The sequence below is a fragment of the Terrapene carolina genome, unplaced genomic scaffold, assembly GCF_002925995.2.
Source record: "Terrapene carolina triunguis isolate 2854851 unplaced genomic scaffold, T_m_triunguis-2.0 Scaffold130, whole genome shotgun sequence".
Lineage (NCBI taxonomy): Eukaryota > Metazoa > Chordata > Testudines > Emydidae > Terrapene > Terrapene triunguis.
The window spans coordinates 32,070,008-32,082,980 of record NW_020664481.1 but is presented as its reverse complement, the minus strand read 5'-3'; the positions used below and the strand labels follow the sequence as shown (position 1 = coordinate 32,082,980).

The window sequence follows — 12,973 nt, the reverse complement described above, 5'->3', positions numbered from 1 at the left end:
CAGGTCACACCAGATTAGATGAATGAGGTAAAATTTTCAAAAGCACCTAGGTGATTTAGGAGTCAATAAACTTTACAAAAGCACCAAAGCAGGTTAGGTGCCTAGATCGCAGGCGCCGACTTTCTGATTTCCTCGGGAGTGCTAGACCTCCGCTCCGCCCCAGGCCCCGCCCCCACTCCACCCCTTCTGCCAAGTGCCCATCCCCACACTTCCTCTTCCTGCCACTGCTCCTCTCCCAGCTCTTCCCACCCCGTTCCTCCCCTGAGCGTGTCCTGCCCTCACTATGCTTCTTCCTGCCTCCGCTCCTCCCCCCCCCAGTGCCTCCTGCCTGCTGTTGAACAGTTGATCAGCAGCAGGCAGGAGGCGCTGGAGGGGAGGGAGAGGAGCTGATTGACAGGGCCTGCCAGTGGGTGCTGAGCCTCACTATTTTTTTTTCCATGTGTGCTCCAGCCCTGGAGCAACCACGGAGTCGGCGCCTATGGCCTAGATGCTTAGGCACCTTTGTAAAGCCCACCAAGCAACTATCTGCATCTTTAGACACCTAAATACCTTTGTAAAGCTGGCGTCACTTCTAAAAATTGGATTTAGGTGCTTTTGAAAATGTTACCCTTTGGCCCTTAGACTCCAGTGTCTGGAGTGATTTTCAGTTGGATTTGAATTTCTGTCTTTTAGGCACTTTTGAACATTTTACCCATTGCCTTTTTTGTCTAGTAAAATGCCTTCAGCAGAGACCAATATCTGATGCTTCAGAGGAAGGTGAAAATCTGTATGGTGTTTCTGTCCAATTGCACAGTGCTGTCACATGGTGATGTCGCAGTTTCCCTCAACAGCAATCATTTTAGGTCCAAGTTGCAAGAAGTAATAGTTTGCATTTACATAGAGTCTTTCATCTGAGAAGCTCTAAGCACTTTGTGAACATTAATTTAAAGTTTACAGCAACTGTGTTCAGAAGGCAGACATTATAATTTAATAGAGAAACAGGCACAAAATGTTCATGTGCACTGCTCAAGGTCACACAATGAGGCAGCAGCTGAACTGGCAACAGAACCAATGACCCCAGGCATCAATAGTAACTACTAAACCATACTCCATCCTTTTATAAGCTTATTATGGTAAATATCCCATAATAATGGTTAAAGCCATGTATTTTCCATACCTTATAAAATACATCATCATGTAACATTGAAGAAGCCTTTAACGTTGTCTTTGTGAAAACAAACCCTTTGATGATACTTAGGACAATCATGGTCACCATGCTCATTCCATAGACTAACTGGTAAAAGTGCAGTCTGGGGTTATCCGAGATGCTTCCCATATCACAAATGGGATATTCTGTTTCATTACTCAGGAGGCTGCAGTTTGTCTTTAAAGCAAATGTGTAAAATACAGTGATTTAAATTTGAAAGCTTTTACTGATAAAATGATAAATGGATAGGGATAAAGGAAGATCGGACAGTTAAAGTGTAGGGATACCCTCATCTACACCACTTTCCCTATGCCTGAGTCAGAGATGGGGTGGCATAGTGCTATTATGTCACCTTCACACCACACTTGAATCTTCCCCCCCCCCCCTTACACAGTGAAATCCTCACAATGCTGCATATCCACTGATGTCATGCAGCCATAATGACTCAATCTCACCCAACATTATTACTTTTTGCAAAGAAAAAGATTTTCCAGTTTGAAATCCTACAGATTTTTGTAACAACAGTTCTCTGGCTATGTTACACATACCCCTTCACTAGCTTCCTCTTTTTTTATTGTATTTTTTTAAGTTTTATACAATTCATTTTCATTAGACAGTTCCACTTTTGCCTACATCTCATCTCTCATTTCTTTTAACAACTTATCCTCCCATTCTAATTTGAATAGAAATTTATTTTTATCCCTATTAAATTCTTTTGGACTTTTCTAGTTATCATGTATGTGTGTGTCACTTACCTCCACTAAATGGAATCAGAACTGCTCAACTGTATTTCATAGGACCCTATAACTAACTGTTAAAGGAGAGTCTCCTCTGTGCATGTGGTAGGGTCTTGTGCTTTTGGAGAAGTATCTGCATTCTATGTTGTTATCATTAAATTTTAAATTACTATTGTGTGGAGCTTAGTGACACCTGTGATGTTTCTAGGTCCCACAGCCTTGTTACTCTAGTAATATGATTTGTTAAGTACCATGTGTATTTATGGTGCTGTATAAAATGTAATAATTTTGCCTCCTGAAAGCTGTAGTTGGGTTTTAAAACCTATACTTGTATATTTCAGCAGGCAGCCAGCCACTGAAATCTAGAAGTCAGAGTTCTTACTTAAACTCTTCAAAATAAGGTAATGGCATGTTGTTAAGAGCCAATAGTTTATAACCCTGACTTTATTTTTTCCCGTCCAGTACGTACATCTATGGAAATAGAAGTAGTATTGACAAAGCTGTTACCAGAAAGACAATTATTCTTATTTTTCCGTGGAAATGTATATCAGATAAGGAAAAGTAAAGTCAAGAGTTTAAAACACCACTGTACCTTTAAAAAATTACCTTTACCTTATTTTGTCAGCCTAACCCTTGTTTATAAAAAATAACTGCAGATATCAGGAGTCTTTTAGCTCCTTGCCTTTGAAGTATCTTAAATATTGTAAATTTAAGAGGGGAAAAATTAATATCTATTTATATTTTCAGGGACACTGTCAGAGATATCCCTATTTAAAAAAAGCAAATTTTTAACCTGTTAATGATAACACCTTAAATTATTAAGAGCCAATTTTACTTTTCTCCATTCATTATATTCATATTTTGCATTTCCTTTAGCTTGAAGAATGAAAACAAATTGATCCTTTTTACTGGAAATTATGCTTCATGGTTCTGATGCATGAATACAAAGTTACTAATGATGCTTACTTCCTTTGTAGAGCATTTTGAGATCTACTGATGAAACATGCTCTATAAAAGCTAGGTATTGTTATTATTATTATTATTTATTATTGTGTTATAGTTTTGGGGTTATAAACACAGCATACTGGAACCTTATACAAAAGCTGTTTTCATTTACATTATTGTTAGGTTTTTCTGTCATTAAAAAACCCAAACACCTAAAGTTGAGTCACTGTCAGCTAGTTAATCCCCTTTTATGCTACATAGGGGCAAGTTTTTACACTTGCCTAAGCCTTACGTAGCTGCAAAGACAAGTAGAAAGAAGAAATTTCTCCCCAACAGTCTTTTGAAACTGGGCTGATGCACTGGCCAGCTCTGGTAGTCAGCTGCCTGGCAAAGGGGGCAAGATGCTGGACCCCAGAAAGGGATGTTGCAAATTACTTCTCCCCAATCCTATGCAACTGGATTGCCAGGGAGGCATTGTACCTCTACGATCCAGGGCCTCTGGTGCCCTTCAGCTGGCGAGAAGGCACAATTTAGCTCTAAATTATTTTTATCTAATGATAATGGGAAATTTAGGTCTGATTTTGTTCCAGTAAAACATGTACAACAATAGAGCACTCAAACTAATACAAATCAGTACATGATTCATGTCCACTTATTTATATTCATTGTGAAAAAATGTGAAGCAATAAATCAGTCATATACACAGCTTTGAATTCCCAGCTAGTATGTCCTCAATGAGTATATAATATAATACAATCAATTTGATTTTTATATGGCATACTTAATATGCATTATCTCAGAGTTCTTTACAGAGAGTTCATTCTATGCCAAAGAGGAAGGAAAAGTTTTTGAAGGGAAATTTAGGGTGAGTATGTGAGTCAGTGGGTTGGAGAGAGATGTCAGAGAATCCTAGATACAGGACATACAACAGCATCAGAGAAAGATTAACTTCTGGAGGAGCCCAAAATTGTAGAGGTGGAATGAGTGGGATAGGAGGGGATTAGATAAATGTGAGTCTAAAGGGACATTGTGGATTGAGTCCAGGGACAGTGTTGCAAACCAGGAGGGCAGTGTTGCATAGGAATGTGCAGGAGGCTGCTGAAAGTGGCAGGGGTGATATGGTCCATTTACTTAGAGAGCGTGCACACAGCAAATGAAGGGGTGATTGTAGTGCCAATAGGCATACTGGTACTAGCTCTAATCGAACTAGCCTGGGTAACAATAGCGAAGATGTGGTGGCACAGGGTTCAGTGCAGGCTAGCCATCCCAGTAGAAGCCCACCAGGAACCCTGTGTACACACTTGGGTTGCTAGCCCATGTTGAAGCTTGTGCTGCCCCATCTTCACTACTGTTGTTACCCATGCTAGCTAAAGTGGCAATCACACCATTATTTGCTCAGAGAGAGAGAAAGAGAAATAGTTTCAGCAATATGAATCTGAACGAGCACTGTGTAAATGATGACACACTGGACACTTTCAAGAGCAAGTTCAACAAAGTTCAGAGGAAGAGAGAGTGGCCCTCTGAAGTTTAGAGAGAAAGGATTTATGAAAACCATTTTAAAAGGAACTGCAATTGAGATGGAAAGAAATTAAGAGAAATAAGAATTTCATCTGAAGCAGGATTTGAAGGAAGCCGTACAGCAACTGTCTTAATGCTACAGATGCTGGAGTTGAGCTTTATTATTCATATTAAATACTTCAAATATATGTGCAACTCTGTTTTAAGGAGCAGAAATTTACAATTAAATTGTTACACTTACCCCTGAGCCCTGTTCTAGCCAGAAACTTAACCACCAATTGCTGAAGGTTGAGCAGCCAATCATCAAAATAAAGAGAAGTACAACAAAGGAAGACAGTATGAAACCTGCAAATGGAACAAAAGACTAGACTAATAACTGATGGTGTAAGAATGGTTAAACATACTATACTCATGTACTCTGTTGTGTATCTTCTCAGCAAAGACTTTATTGTTTAATCTGTATTTATTCTTCTCTTCCTATAGGCGCAGAACTGCCATTTACAAGAATGTCGGGACAAGGAGTTAAATCCTGAAGTAAAGATCAAGGTAAAAACTGAATAGGGGCTTCTGAATTTAACCCATTAGCCCAGAGAAGGGGAACTGATATTAATTGTTTTTGGTATTTTCCAGAATGGTGGCTAAGGGCCAGATTCTGCAATCCTTGCTCATATTAAGTAGCTCTTATTCAAGTGAGCAGTCTGACTGTACAAAATGTTAATGATTGTGAGTGTGGTTTTCAGAATCTGTTAGTAAATTAATGCTTGGGAAAACACTTGATGTACATATTAAAACCTATGCGTACTCACTGCACACACACACCACATGATTCTTACTAAATGAACCAGCATTGAAATAGTGGGCAATGCTCCCTGGCTATGAACCCAAAAGGGGTTATAAGGATTAATAATTCATATTTAAAATCTGGTAAGTGGGTCTCATTCTCATTTATGTATGTTACTATGTGATCTGTGAACATAAATGCTTGTTTGCATATGCATATATGGGATTTGTGGTCAAATAGTTGTGTGTGCACTTTTACAGGCACAGTAATTGTGCCCATGGCTAACCATAGGCCCAGACAGTATGTTTTATATCAGCGAGGTAAAATCTTAAGGGTAAAAATATGCATACGTATTTACATAAACACAATTTTCCTATATAATTGTAGGATTAGAAGTTGTCTTAAAGCAAAATCTCACAAACACCCTGGAAATCTGTGGGGTGTGTAAATCTGAACCCGATCCAGACCTGAATTTCACTGCTGACTTCTCTATCTAATGAGCTGGACCAAAACCCAGATGTGAACTATTCCAAACTTCAATCTTGAAATCCCAATCTAGAGCCAAATTTTGCTTTTCAGGCTCCACTCTGACTAGAACGTTTCACATTTTCTTTCTAATAAATGTCAGAATATCTTAAATTATTACTCAATTTCTCTATAAAACCCAGTGATCTGCAATTCTAGGTTATAAATATATCAGGAGATTACAATGCTTTGTTTCTTGAGAAATGCAACCATTGTTTTGTGTGTTTGTCTAATTTCAATAAAATTAAAGCAGGAAACTTTAACAGAGATCAAGAATGAGGCAATCTGAAACTGAAATATTAGAGTTTAGATTTAGGGAAAAACATTGGAAAGGAATCCTAGCTTTAAAAATGGAAATATCAAAGGGAAAAAAAGCAAATTCAGTATAAAGACATTTTTGCAGAATGTACCTCCAGATGCCTTAATATAAGCGTGATAGGTTTTCCATGTCACTGAGCCTTCTTGTTTTTCCTCTTTTCTAACAAGTTGGTTTACAGGAGCTACCACACAAACAAAAAGCATACATTCGTGTAACAAAATTTTGACCCAATATCAAGGAATCCCGGGCGTGTTAAACCAAAATAAAAGACTCTATGTTCAAAAATACATATTTGTAGCTTCATAAGAAACTCAGTGAAATGTATTCCTTCTTTTAAAGAATCCCCACAGCCTCTGGATGCTGCCATATGGTAAATGCTCCCTCCAGTTTTATAATGGTTTTTGAATGACTAGAAAATCATGATGAGAATTAAAATGTAAATGATATGGATTTGCTAAAAATGATCGATAGCACATAGGTTTGAATGCAAAACTCTATTGACATTCCTGTTCTTCTTCCTCATCCTTGACAGAGCAATATGCATGCTAAAGCAGAATAAGAAACCAAATTTTTCTGCTCCACCTAAGACAGTTATAAAACGGTGTATATCACTACACTGCTAATGTATAGAATTTGATGTGAAGGGAGAGGTTTTTTAGCTAAAAAGTAATTTGCTGTCTATATTAGTCCTTTACAACAGTGCTTCTCAAAGCCGGTCCGCCGCTTGTGGAGGGAAATCCCCTGGCGGTCTGGGCCAGTTTGTTTACCTGCTGCGTCCGCAGGTTCGGCCGATCGCGGTTCCCACTGGCCGTGGTTTGCCGCTCCAGGCCAATGTGGGCTGCAGGAAGGGCGGCCAGCACATCCCTCGGCCTGCGCCACTTCCCGCAGCCCCCATTGGCCTGGAGCAGCAAACCACGGCCAGTGGGAGCCGCGATCGGCCGAACCTGCGGACGCGGCAGATAAACAAACCGGCCCGGACCACAAGGGGCTTTCCCTGAACAAGCAGAGGCCCGACTTTGAGAAGCACTCCTTTATAACATCCCTGTAATTTTGATTTAGCTTTGAAAGTGTCTTTTGTTTGTCCTAACCCCATTATGTTTCCTTGAAAGGATTTTAAGAGCAGTTGAAATAACAGTTCCAGCCACTTTGGGCGATACAAATGAGAAACTTCTGTTCAGCATTAATACTGTGACCTTTGGTTCTACTGAAGGCTCTGGCTGGCAGTTTAGCCAAGGTAATTTTAACTTCTTCATATTTGTGAGAGATGTTCTTATAAGTGACAGTGTCAGCTATGCCAATGAAGGAACAGTGTCAGTGCTTAAAAATTTTCATCTTTCAGGTCAGATAACAAAATGGGCTGTGTCTTATCTTCTCTCTCTCCTCCCTGCACTTTTTTAGCCACAACCCCACTCTTCCACAAGTTACATTTAATAAATTTCAAAGTTGCTCCTATTCCTCCAACCACGTTGAAAAAATGTCTCTCAGGTTGCTTCACCCCACCAACATGGAAGGTGGAGGTAGGACTCTCTTACTGGGAGTCTCATTAGAAAACCCCCCACTCAGACTTACTACCTCTCCAGCAATGCCTCAGTTGGTCTACAATAGAGTGGAAGCACAGTGGCAGAGCAAATGTGGGGGTGCTTGCACTGCAAGTGTCTGTGTTATGCTTGTTCCCAGGGCCGGCTCCAGCGTTTTTGCCGCCCCAAGTGGCGGGAAAAAAAAAAGCCACGATTGGCAGCACTTCGGCGGGAGCTCTACCGCCGCCACTTCATCCTTCGGCGGCAATTCGGCAGGAGGTCCTTCCCTCCGAGAGGGACAGAGGGACCCGCCGCCGAATTGCCGCCGAGGAGCCGGACGTGCCACCCCGTTCCGTTGGCCGCCCCATGCACCTGCTTGCTGCGCTGGTGTCTGGAGCCGGCCCTGTTTGTTCTAAAGGGAAGACATCAGCTTACAGTATTCTCAGTGTGGCATTTTTCACAAATATTAAATTAATCTAAAACTGTTCCAAAAAGTGAGGCGGCAATGATGATTGATCTGCCTCTCTGCCCATCAGGTCAGGAAAGGCAATTTTATTATTATTTTAGAATAATTATTTGTTTTGCAGTAATGCACCAACATCCCATTGTGCTGTACAAACAGAGCAAAAAGACAATGTCATCCCTAAAAGAGCAACTAATCAGCGCAGGCAAGAGGATCTGAGGAACAGAAACTAGTTGATGGATACAGCACATTTTGAATGCAGCAATCTCTTTCAAATCAGAAATCTATATTAATATACAATTAAATTTATTTTTTTAAAGCAACAATTTGGAAAGATGCACAAGTGAATCTTTGTAGCATACCTGTGTTATTTCCCCTTTGTGGGTCTCTTTCAGGTTCCTTTATGATGATTTCTTCATCAGACATAACAAAAGCTATGTGTATGAAAGAACAGTTAGTCTTTTTTAAACAACAGAGTATAGGCAATTCTGATTATTGTCCTAAAATACATTACCAGGATTTTCAACTCCTCCATAAGAACTTCCTGAGGAATCACTCTTATCCTGAGTTTTGCTCGTTGGTTCTTTTATTGATCCAGTCAAAATAATTTCTGGGTCCTGTAAAATAAGAAAAATTTACTTGTGAGATCTGAAACCCTATTTTCAATATTCTAAGGCATGTAAAAGCAGAATATGTTTAAGAGTAAGGGCTAACTGTTACCTTTGCTTGCTCCATATAGAGGTTTTGAATTAGCTGAGCATAGCGTCCTTTTTCTTTCATTAAATCTTTGTGAGTTCCCCTTTCATATATTTCTCCATCTTCTAATAAAATGACTTCATCACAGAATTCTAAATACTACAGATTTTTAAGAATGGACCATTAATTCCATAAATATTGTAACTGCATTGGAAATAAATGCATGCGCGTAGTGTCTTCAAAGTGAATGATGGTAATTAACAGGTTTCATTTCACAGTTGGGAAAACATCAGCAATTCTATGTTCATTTACTACATTCATGCAGGTGTCTATGCCTCTGTCTGTACTCCACAATTAATTGTGTAAAGGAATTATTTTAAAACTGCTTTCCAATACGATCAATTTTGTTTCAAAAATTCAGCCTAAATTACAAAAATAGCTTGTTTGGGCTCCACTGAACTTGATGCTCTTCCCTTTAATTTAGCCAACATAATGGATTCATTCCTTAGCTGTGCTTATAAATGGTGAGGGCCACTGAGAGGAAGAACTGTGAAAAGGGCACTTTCTATAACCCTGGGGCTGGTTCTGTGCTGGACCCTGTGTAGTTTAGTGGAGCCTAAGGGCTAGCTATGATTCCAAGGATCTGATATATCAATTGGAGATTGTCAGAGCACAGTGGCACTCTGGTCACACACCCTTCTTGGCATGACCTCAACATGTCCCCTCTGTAAGTTCCTGAAGAGAGATAGCATAACAACTGGCTATGGTGGCTGTACTTCACCCAAGAATTTCTCCTTGGCAGAGGGTTTCCAAGCTGACTGCTTATGTTTTCTTTCCAACCTCTTTAGGCCAACTGAATGGCAGTGCAGAGCAGGGGCCAGGGCAGATCTGATGCACTTAATTTACTAATTGGATTTCTATTTATTCTGTCTTTGACAAATCTGAACCAAATCTCCCCAAGTTATTAGTGTCACAGTTCTGCACATAAAGGGCAAATCCTGCCTTCACTGGTACAGGTACAGCAGCAAAACTAGTGTGGCTGCTGCACTAGAGGCATGGGGGGATGTTCAAACTGCAGAGGGATGCACCATGCCTCTGCAAGTTCTCTTCACCCTACTGGCTTCATGGAGTGGCTCTGGCTCCACTGTAATTTCATTGCCTTGATGAGAGTATTCTTCTTCCCTTCCTTGGGTGCTGGGGATTAGTTTTGCCCCATGAGTCTCTTAGAAAATTAACTTCAACAATCACCTTTCCTCAGCCTTTTCTGTCAAACTGTACTTCTTGACAAGTTGGCAGGCCCCTTACTCTCTCCCCAAAAGACATGTCAATATGTGATCATCACATTATACATTCAGTTCAGATCTGGGCTCTGGGGTTTTGTGCCCCAGAATGTACTGGGACCTAAAGAACCTGAGAAATTTGAAGTAGGTGACTATTACTCCTGGGAGAATTCTGCACCACTATGTACGCGCAGAATTGATGTTCGGCGCAGAATTTTTTTTCCTGCAGAAAATACATTCTGCCTAAGAAGTGCTGCAGTTCTGCCTTTCACCCAACAGAGGCCACTGTGGCACCCGAACAGCCATGTAGAATTTTTTGGCGCACAATCTTCCCCCACTTCCCTCTTTGAGAGCATTCCAGATTGTATAAGCAAGTCCTTACCCCAGCCACCCCCAGTTGATTTCAAGGAGGCAATAGTGCAGTTTTTCTCAGCTCCAAATAAGTGCAACGTATGAGTTCAGTTCTTGAAGCGCACTCATATCACTGTCTCCTGCAAGTATGCACTGGTGCATTTCACCATCCCCACAGAGTTTTTTTCTTTAGGAAATAATTTAGGAAGATAAGAACACAGGCCCTGGTTCTAATGGGGACTTCAATCACCCTGACATCTGCTGGGAGAGTAATACACCAGTGCACAGACAATCCAGGAAGTTTTTGGAGCATGTTGGGGACAACTTCCTGGTGCAACTACTGGAGAAACCAACCAGGGGCCGTTCTCCTCTTGACCTGCTGCTTACAAACAGGGAAGAATTGGTAGGGGAAGTAGAAGTGGGTGGCAACCTGGGCAGCAGTCACCATGAGAGGTTGAGTTCAGGATCCTCACAAAAGGAAGAAAGGAGAGTAGCAAAATACAGACCCTGGACTTCAGAAAAGCAGACTTTGACTCTCTTAGGGAACTGATGGACAGGATCCCCTGGGAGGCTAATATGAGTGGGAAAGAAGTCCAGGAAAGCTGACTGTATTTTAAAGAAGCCTTATTGAGGACACAGGAACAAACCATCCCAATGTCCAGAAAGAATAGCAAATATGGCAGGCGACCAGCTTGGCTTAACAGTGAAATCTTTGTTGAGCTTAAACACAAAAAGGAAGCTTACAAGAAGTGGAAACTTGGACAGATGACTAGGAAGGAGTATAAAAATATTGCTCGAGCATGCAGGGGTGTAATCAGGAAGGCCAAAACACAACTGGAGTTGCAGCTAGCAAGGGATTTGAAGGGTAACAAGAAGGGTTTCTACAGGTATGTTAGCAACAAGAAAAAGGTCAGGGAAAGTGTGGGACCCTTAATGAATGGGGGAGGCAACCTAGTTACAGATGATGTGGAAAAAGCTGAAGCACTCAATGCTTTTTTTGCCTCGGTCTTCACAGACAAGGTCAGCTCCCACACTGTTGTCCTGGGCAACACGGTATGGGGAGGAGGTGAGCAGCCCTCAGTGGTGAAAGAACAGGTTAAGGACTATTTAAAAAAGCTGGACAGGCACAAATCCATGTGTCCAGATCTAATGCATCCAAGGGTGCTGAGGGAATTGGCTGATGTGATTGCAGAGCCATTGGCCATTATCTTTGAAAACTTGTGGCAAGCGGGGGAGGTCCCGGACGATTGGAAAAAGGCAAAGTATGAATTGGATGAATGGACTATAAGGTGGATAGAAAGATGGCTGGATTGTCGGTCTCAACGGGTAGTGATCAATGGCTCGATGTCTAGTTGGCAGCCGGTATCATGCGGAGTGCCCTAGGGGTCGGTCCTAGGGCCGGTTTTGTTCAACATCTTTATTCATTATCAGGATGATGGGATGGACTGCACCCTCAGCAAGTCTGCAGATGACACTAAGCTGGGGGGAGAGGTAGATACGCTGGAGGGTAGGGATAGGGTCCAGTGTGACTGAGACAAATTGGAGGATTGGGCCAAAGGAAATCTGATGAGGTTCAACAAGGACAAGTGCAGAGTCCTGCACTTAGGATGGAAGAATCCCATGCACCACTACAGGCTGGGGACCGACTGGTTAAGCAGCAGTTCTGCAGAAAAGGACCTGAGGATTAGAGTGGATGAGAAGCTGGATGTGAGTCAGCAGTGTGCCCTTGTTGCCAAGAAGGCTAACGGCATATTGGGCTGCATTAGTAGGAGCACTGCCAGAAGATCAAGGGAAGTGATTATTCCCCTCTATTCGGCACTGGTGAGGCCACATCTGGAGTACTGCATCCAGTTTTGGGCCCCCCACTACAGAAAGGATGTGGACAAATTGGAGAGAGTCCAGTGGAGGGCAACGAAAATGATCTGGGGGTTGGGGCACATAACTTACGAGGAGAGGCTGAGGGAACTGGGCTTGTTTAGTCTGCAGAAGAGAAGAGTGAGGGGTGGGGGAGTTGATAGCAGCCTTCAGCTACCTGAAGGAGGGTTCCAAAGAGGATGGAGCTCGACTGTTCTCAGTGGTGGCAGATGACAGAACATGGAGCAATGGTCTCAAGTTGCGGTGGGGGAGATCTAGGTTGGATATTAGGAAAAACTATTTCAGTAGGAGGGTGGTGAAGCACTGGAATGGGTTACCTAGGGAGATGGTAGAATCTCCATCCTTAGAGGTTTTTAAGGCCCAGCTTCACAAAGCCCTGGCTGGGATGATTTAGTTGGTGTTGGTCCTGCTTTGAGCAGGGGGTTGGACTGGATGACCTCCTGAGGTCTCTTCTAACCCTAATCTTCTATGATTCTATAAATGAGGCCAACTATATTAATGTATTATGAAGGATGCCTGCTAAAATAAAAAGTTTTTAAAAAATCAAGCAAAGCAAAGGCTTCTACAGCAATGTCAAATCAGCTAAGGTATACATATGTAGGTTTTTCTCTTCTTGTTTTTCTACATTTCTATTTATGTTGTTAAATGTTAAACACAAATATACAGGTTGGGCAGAGTGGCCAAGTTAACATTGCTGTAGGAACCTCACATTTTGCGTTTCCTGACTTTTTCTTTTCTTTTATCAGACCAACCTTAATGTTGCATTAATTTAGATATTGG

General features: G+C 41.5%; 1 protein-coding gene across 6 annotated transcripts in view; it reads right to left on the bottom strand.

Moving 5' to 3' along the window:
- ABCC12 (ATP binding cassette subfamily C member 12) overlaps window positions 1-12,973 on the bottom strand; it is an 84,389-nt gene that overhangs the window by 20,220 nt on the left and 51,196 nt on the right. For all 6 annotated transcript variants that reach the window (XR_003899834.1, XR_003899835.1, XM_029911802.1 and 3 more), the window contains 6 exons: window positions 8,712-8,846; window positions 8,506-8,608; window positions 8,354-8,425; window positions 6,103-6,192; window positions 4,628-4,731; window positions 1,157-1,363 (listed from right to left, as the gene is read on the bottom strand). Coding sequence is in view for 4 of the 6 variants with exons in the window: in XM_029911802.1 (XP_029767662.1) it covers window positions 1,157-1,363; window positions 4,628-4,731; window positions 6,103-6,192; window positions 8,354-8,425; window positions 8,506-8,608; window positions 8,712-8,846 (711 nt within the window). In the remaining 2 variants the exon portion in view is untranslated. The remainder of the gene's footprint in view (window positions 1-1,156; window positions 1,364-4,627; window positions 4,732-6,102; window positions 6,193-8,353; window positions 8,426-8,505; window positions 8,609-8,711; window positions 8,847-12,973) is intronic.